At 36.2% G+C, this 7,921-nt stretch overlaps 2 protein-coding genes across 2 annotated transcripts in view; both read left to right on the top strand.

The window, feature by feature from the left end:
* fam83ha (family with sequence similarity 83 member Ha) overlaps nt 1-1,951 on the top strand; it is a 10,358-nt gene extending 8,407 nt beyond the window's left edge. Inside the window, 2 exon segments of the mRNA XM_025063093.1 lie at nt 3-209; nt 305-1,951. Coding sequence (XP_024918861.1) covers nt 3-209; nt 305-316 — 219 coding nt within the window. The 3' untranslated portion in view covers nt 317-1,951.
* Nucleotides 1,952-2,817: 866 nt separating this feature from the next.
* LOC103391350 (androgen-dependent TFPI-regulating protein) lies at nt 2,818-7,524 on the top strand. Its single transcript, XM_008327585.2, has 6 exons — nt 2,818-3,247; nt 3,329-3,454; nt 3,628-3,729; nt 3,804-3,919; nt 4,991-5,142; nt 5,244-7,524. The coding sequence occupies exons 1-6, from the start codon at nt 3,095-3,097 to the stop codon at nt 5,285-5,287; spliced, it is 693 nt and encodes a 230-aa protein (XP_008325807.1). The 5' UTR covers nt 2,818-3,094; the 3' UTR covers nt 5,288-7,524.
* The last annotated feature ends 397 nt before the right edge of the window (nt 7,525-7,921 follow it).

The following is a 7,921-nucleotide window of genomic DNA, read 5'->3' as shown; positions in this document are numbered from 1 at the left end:
CGAGCCAAAGCGGGAGTGAAGCCACCAAAGAATCTCCTGTCACTGATGATGAGAAAGAAGATAAAGCTGACAGAAATGCTAAAAGAGAATCCGAGCGGGGCACTGGGACTCTGAGCAAAGAGCCGCACAAATCTGCACAGGACAAGGAGAGGCTGCTAGAGAGGATCCAGAGCATGAGGAAGGAGAGGAAGGTTTACAGTCGATTTCAGGTATGAACATGTACAGCCTCCCATGCTTTTACCATTCAAATGCACATTTTTGTTTGCCTTCGTGTCTGAATGACTTGTCTCTGTTACATTCTCAGATGGCACCTTAACCGGTATTAAAAGGTGGAGAAAGAACGTGTACAGGAAGTGTGAAAAGAATGTGAATCTAGATAAATGTTTAAAACCAGAGCAAGTGGCTGTTCCAAATGCATGTACCAGAGGTACTTCTGTACTTGTGTGTTAACAGCCCACCAGGATTAAAGTGATTGTAGGCGCTAGGTTAATCAGCACTTTGCGGCAAGTACAAATCTGTCTAAACATACCCTAAAATGAATATCACCACAGACTTACAGTATGGAGCATGAACACAGCTTTAGATTTGCCTTTTACATGTAAGACACTTAAAAGTGTTGCACGTTTACACATCAGAATAGTGTTAGCTGCAAGTAAATGATTAATGATTAAGTAATACTGGATAGAGAAGTTAGCCAAACAGATTGGAAAGAGGCCAAGGAAATAATTACACCACAGTCCATAGATAAAAACCAATGTCACCTGAGCCAAATAGACAACCTTTTTGAAAGAAAAAAATAGCTAAAGCTTGAAAGATAGAGAAAGAAGAGTAGAGGTTTAAGTTAGCCTGGAATAGTTCACTGTTATACAGCAGAAGGAAACCAAGTAAACAGCTAAATGTAGCTGAAAAGTGGCTAAAATTAAAATGGTTAAATAAGCAAATGACTAAATTCGAACAAAAAAGCTAGATACATTTTCTAAAAAGGTATAAATGAGCCATGGAATGATAAGAATTACTCAGAGATAGATCCCAGAATCCCAGAAAAAAATATTTAAACATTAGAACAGCTCATATATATTGGTATTAGATGTTCAGTGATATCTGAATATCTACATTTAACATGTACAGTAGGTTGGACAGTCTGGTAATTTATTTTACATTCCTTTAAAGAATGCATTGTGTGAACATAGCTAATGTGAGAAGCAGACGGACTGAGTGAACGTTGTGATTGAGCTTTACTGACTGCAAGGGAAAAGTGCAATTGTCGACATCTGACCTTTTTGCAGCATAGACACTAGTGTCAGCCACTTTTAAATAAAATGTGATGTCAAACTGTAACATGACTTCTTTGTAATATATGTTAGCACAAAATGTCTATTTGTAAAATATGGATCTGTGAAATATTATCTCCAAAAAGCTTGTTGATGTTCTGTTGTAAATAGTGATTTTGAAAAAATCAATATCAAACAAATTTTTGATTTAAAAAGAGGCAAGATTAGAGCAGAATGCTAGTTTTCACATCATGTAGACATATACACATCAGAGTTTGTAATGCATTTTAGTCATTTATTCAGAAATAATGATTTAATGTTAGTCTTAAAAGCTTTGTCTGTTTGTCCTAAAGTGTAATTCCACCCATATCAAGTATTGCACAACATTGTCATAATTACACTATTTGTTAAACAAAAATACAGGTATACTGTATATGTGTGCCTTTTTTTTAGCTTTTATCATGATCGAACATGTTCCATCATCTGAACTACCTCAGAAAATGAGGTTATATTTTATAATGTGCTGCGGACCTTTAAATGACTCTGGAGCTCTGTCTGACCAGGTAATCTCAAAACTGTATTTACACTTTAAGACTTTAACAGATACTATGTAGAACTGAGCTGTTACACATTTTGTTTCTTAGGATGTTTTAAAATTGTAAATAAAATGTTTAACACGATTCTTCTGACTCCTGTGTAACTCATGATACATTTTGTTGCATCTTTTATAATTGGTAATATATATATATACGTATATATATACTGTATATATTGGTAAAATGTTTTTTTTTTTGCACAGCAATTTTACTTATTGTTAATAGTAACAACCAAAGAGCTGAAAATAAGAAATACAAATGTAATGTATAACTACACAAAAACAAAATACATTTACAAGAAACTATCTTAACTATTCTGCTTTTTTCCGAGGAAATTAAATGGATACAACGTACTGGAGGTGGAGGCAGTTGAAGTGTCGTGGCGCCCTCCAGAGGTAGAAGGTAAAACAAGCAGAAGAGAGCGGAAGAAGTGAGAGGAGCGCTCCCTCACAGCCATAGTTGATGTGAGCAGGGAATCGGAGGAACTGTGCTGAATGTACTGAATTTACCAAAGTGCATTCCCTGCATAACAAATGTCAATAGGTGATTTTTTTTATTACCTTAATCCTTAAAATAACTATTATACTATTAATACTGCAGATGATGGTCAGAACTATGTTGGATTACAGGTCTCAGTTTGGCACAATTAAAGGGGAGAAGGTGAACAGAGTCCTTGAATCAATGTCATGTTTTATACAGAGCTGTGAAACTGTGAATTAATTGTGTCATCAAAAACATGTGTATCCACTGTTTATTTATTATTGTGATTAATTACAAAAATGAATAACGCAATTGACATGCTCATTTTGAATGCCCTTTGACTGGCTTGCTGTAAGGCAGGACCTTTAACCACCCTTCCACTGTGTTTCATCACCATGTGCATAACTCAGGCTTTATTTGCCTAAAGTATTTTACTTGTACTTTACTCTTGCAAAACACGCTGAAAGTGATTAAGGCCTCAGTGTAAATAAAACTGTCACATGCTGCTAGTCGTCAGCATAGCACCCTATACTTCTGGAGCGACAGTACTCCTTTTGTCTTTCAGTGCTGCTTTGCTTAGCAAATGTTGTGGTAAGCCAGAGCTGCTGTAAGTTAGACTAATCTTCAAAGAGCCAAGGCTACTCTACAGTCTGCACTTCCACTGATCCGAAGCTCAAAGACAGACAGACACAGTTTTCTTCTCTACAGTGTTTGTGTTTCATCGCGTTTATTTCCACCTGGCTTGAAATGGCTTCATACGTGAGGAGACTGTTCCACATCTCAGCCTTCAGCTGGTATGCTTTCATTGTAAAGACTCTGGCTGCCAAGGATGGAGAGGAGTTACCTGCAGGTATATTTGTTTATGGAGGACCTTGGAAGTACCTGACTTTTTTAAATTTGGTGAGTATGTACTACGGTCTCAGTTGTGTACTCCTTGATAGGTGATATTGAAAAAAGGTAGTAATGCTCCTTGTCTTTCAGTTATTGCAGACGTTTCTCTTTGGACTAGCCACAGTGAATGATCTACAACCTGGGAAAAACACAGAGCACGTTCTCAGCAGATGTAAAGACTTCATCTTCTCTGTCTTTGGCTTTCCTGTAGGCATGGTAAGAACCTTTGTTGTGTAAAAAGAATATTGACTTTGCTTTGCCTCACAGCCTTTTTTTGTTTGTCACAGTCCCACAACGTGTCGCAACACTTAGAAAGTGTCTGCTGTAGAATAAATGAAGTAAAACACCCAATAACACTTGGTACTGTTCTCTCTGTTTCTTATGTCTAGTTTGTGGTCGTACTTTTCTGGACCATCTTTGTCTACGACAGAGAGTTAGTCTACCCGGCAACTATTGACACCTTCTTTCCACCCTGGATAAACCATGCTGTGGTCTGTGACTGTTTAAATAGACTCTTTATAGCCACCAGTGTCCTATCTCACACCTAATACTTAATATCTTGCAGCACACAGTTGTCCTGCCTCTGTTACTTGGAGAAGTGCTGCTGCAGCCACACGTCTACCCACAGACTAAGAATGCTCTGGCAGCATTAGGAGCTGTGAGTCTGGCCTATATGCTGTGGTGAGTCAGCATGTACTACAGCAGAAGAGTGACATTCAAAATTCGTATAGAGCTACAAAACAAACGGATCCTGAATCCTTCAAGGCCCATTGATAACATTTTTAGACCTGTCTTCAGCAAAGAAGTTATCCAAATAGTGATTATAAATAATAAATATAAATAATATCCAAAGACTTCATTATAGATTAAATACAATTTTTGTAAATATTTTGTTGAACATTTTTACTGTAACCCTGGTAATTATTTATTTCTGTTATATTATATTAGGTCATTTCGGTCGCTTTGTTCTTGTTTACTTATTAGCGGCTGCTGCTAGCCTATCTTTAGTTACTAAAAACTAGAACTAATAATAAACTAGAATTTAGTAGGTGACCAGTTGTTGTTGGTTCTTAATATTCCGGCCGTACCATTTTGGTTGTTTTTTGTTTTTTTGTTTTTTTGTGTGTGTGAACATTTCTTTCTTTCTCTTGGATTATCTGTCAGCTAAGTTTTGCCATATTCTTGACTTATTCTTGAATTTTTGTGTTCTAAATATTAGCAATGGCTAACATTTACCTTATCTTATTAATGTTATTTATTATATCTTTAGCTAATTTTAAAATATTTTCACAACTGCTAGCTAGCCGAGAAGCACGTTTATTAGCTGTTAGCACACTTTTGGTTATTCATAGCTTTTTTGTGCTAATCCTATTTTAAAACAGTTATTGTATAAAACTCTAGGAACGCTAAAGACAAACAGCATTGATGACATTATAAGATTACAAAACAGGATTTATATGTGTAACCAAAACTGTGCTGAGCGTTGCAACATTCTAATACAGTTCAGTTTTTCAAAGGCCCATTCAGATATTTCAGACACAGTTATGAAGTCAAAATTAGAAACAGTCAATAAACTAAAGCCAGTGGGCATTATGGTTTTTCTGGTTCAATATTCCAATGTGGGAGCATAGAGTAACAGTTGTGACTACATGCAGCAGGCGTGAGGACCGTATCAGGCTGATACAGTAACACCTGAGAAGAGCTTATCTCCCTTTTTTTTTCTTTTTATTTGTGTCTAATCGTGCGTTGCAGGATTTTGTGGGTGTACAGTTCCACTGGTATCTGGGTGTATCCCATCCTGGGGCACTTCAGCAGTTGTGGTCTGGTGGGCTTCTTTTTCTTAAACACGTCTTTGGTGACCTTGTTCTACTTGCTCGGGGAGAGACTCAACAGCCTCGTGTGGAGTAAGTGAGAACAACAACAAGCGCATGAGTTAACAGAACCTGACTTGTTTTCATCGTTCACTTCCTCTTCTGCTGTTTGTCTTTTGTCCTGTCTTTTCTAGATAAAGAAGTAAAACACAGAGCAGCGAAGAGAAAGAGACAATAACTTACTTTTTCGCAATGGAGCGTTCAAGCACAAGACCGATTATTGAGAGTAAGATGATTTTACTTTGAAAAAAACTTTATTTCTTTTTTTAACTTTTGCTGTTCAAATATAAAGTTAACATAAGCACCAAAACATTTTACACCATCACTCTGGGACATTCTGTGTTTGGCTCGACCAATGTCTTCAGCAGCACATCTTACTGTTAAATGTTCCGTTTTTCTAAGCTTCCACAGGGACCATATAAATTTAATTTTAGATTTAGATTTTAGTAAGGATGTCCGATAATATCGACTGACTGATATTATCAGCCCAATATTAGCATAATTATGAAATCTCTAACATCTAATAATACATAATATCTTATTTCCTCTGATAATGAAAACCCGACAACCCAATGCCCGGGTTAAGCCAAATGATGTGTGATCAAAAAATAGTTTTGGGGATGGTAGCATTGCTGCTCATTTAATTAATCTATAGTAATAATCAGTGGATTGTATGCAGAATGCTGGTGCCAGCAACTCTATACACTGGTTTGTACAGATAAATACATAAATATTACCTAACCTATATCAGTATTGGTTGATATCGGAATCGGAAATTAAGTGACAATATTGGCATATCAATTATCGGCAAAAAGTTAATATCGGACATCCATAGATTTTAGGACCTAGTGGAACAATAAATACACATTTAATCACTTAACACATTTCTAAAAAAAAAACTAAAAAAAAAAAGTTTCGGATGCTTTTTTCACACATTTAGCCCAAATCATAGTCGGGCGTTTAGGAAATGACTCCCATGAATTAGCCCTGTCATATTTGATTCTGAAGCCAGTTTCCAATGAATAATAATATATCCAAAGGGGCAAAGCAGGGAGAAGGTTTATCAGGATGATCTCCTTCTTTTCTTGTCTCTTGTCTCTCCTTCTTTGGCAGAGATCAACCGCACTGTAAGTCCCTGTAGCCTTTCAAATGATGCAGGTAGTTAGGGTCTGCATCCACCAATCCAACTGAGAGGATTTTGGCCAGTAAATGCATATCACTTGAACTAAAAGCCTGCAACAGAGATGCGAAAGTCAGACGTATAATGACATTTTAATATAATTAGGTCAGTGTAATCTTTGGCTATTTATGAGCACACACCTTTCTGTTGATTGCACTTGACTCAGGCAGCTTTAATTTTCTAGGTTTACTCTTCTGTCAAAGACAATTATAATTTCAGAAAATTTGGCTCACCTTCTTATTTGACTCATGACTCGTGCAACGTGCTCTACCAGGTAAAAGTGTCTCTTTGTTTTTGTAGAGATTGAAAAATAACAAGAACAATGTTAAAATTACTCACCTCCTGAAGTCCTTTAGAGAAGAACATTATGATAAAGAGTAGGCCGATGATAGTCTAAATAATTAAAAAGCCACAATCAATTTTTTTACACAAAAAATGGATGAATTGACATTCACAGTATCTGCAGATAAGAAAACAATCTAAAGATGACAACATTTCCAGCAGGTTTCAACACATGTACTACAAATAGAAAAAAACAAAGGTATGACTGAAATTGATACTGAATACTGAATCATAATGCTAAAAATGATTTAAAAAATTGTAATAAATAAATAAGTTCTTTCTCAAAATAAATTACAGCTGCAAGGTAGTAATATGTGAACTGCTGAATGGCAACAATTAAAACTAAATTATATAAAAATACAATTGAATAAATAATTACTTCAGTTCACATTGCTGTAATGTTAACTTCTGCCATTATACTTACTCCCAGGAGGTACAGCATTTTCCTCTCAGCTTTGTTCTGTCTTCTGCTCTGTTGGTTTACCGATTCCGACGGTGCTGTCAAACGAATGAGCTGTTTTTGCTCTCAGTCTCCTGACCATGTGAAGAAACACCCGTAAAGATCCAGCACAACCAGATCTGCTGCATTTTCAAGAGTCACCTGCTGATTAACTCATGGCACAACAGTGTTGTCAGTGTTGAGTCAAACTAGTGTAAAGAGGTCAATCTTTTGACCTCAGTGTCTACGCAGGTTCTATTTTAGATTGTTTTTATGTCATCATAGATAACAATAAAGGTTGTTCATGGAAGTGGCCCGTGACTTATGACGCAGCACATAGAATTGTGTAATAAATATAGATCATTAGATTAAACACAGCCTTTGTGTGATTGTCTGTGTATTTTCACCTCCGAGGTTTTGTTGTGATTAATCCAATAAAAATAGAAACAAAGCATTTTTTATGTTCCACATTTGTGTAAATGGAGGATACAAATGATGAATTTCTATAGCAAAATACTATCAGAGGATATGACACATAGTTCAGTGTCCTGTGTCATGTGCCTAAAGGAATCAAATTTGTAGATTAAGTTACTAGTCATACGGGAAGCAATAGTCCACATTTTTAGTTCCTGTTCCACATTCATCAGCCATCTGGAGTCAGATGACAAATAGTTAAAGTGTGTAGTGTGTTTCCCAATAGTCAGTCTTCCTTAATAATGCAATGATACAAAAGACAGACATGTTTAAAGTGTACAGCCAATTACGTATACCATCAAGGTTTATGGACAGTAAGGATACGCATCGTGAAGTTCATTAACGATATCACAACCACTAGAGGGAGTCAGATATTG

The sequence above is a fragment of the Cynoglossus semilaevis genome, chromosome 15 (genome assembly GCF_000523025.1).
Source record: "Cynoglossus semilaevis isolate Cse_v1.0 chromosome 15, Cse_v1.0, whole genome shotgun sequence".
Taxonomy (NCBI): Eukaryota; Metazoa; Chordata; class Actinopteri; order Pleuronectiformes; family Cynoglossidae; genus Cynoglossus; species Cynoglossus semilaevis.
Note: the sequence above shows the minus strand (reverse complement) of the source record. Positions and strands in the feature narration are given on the sequence as shown.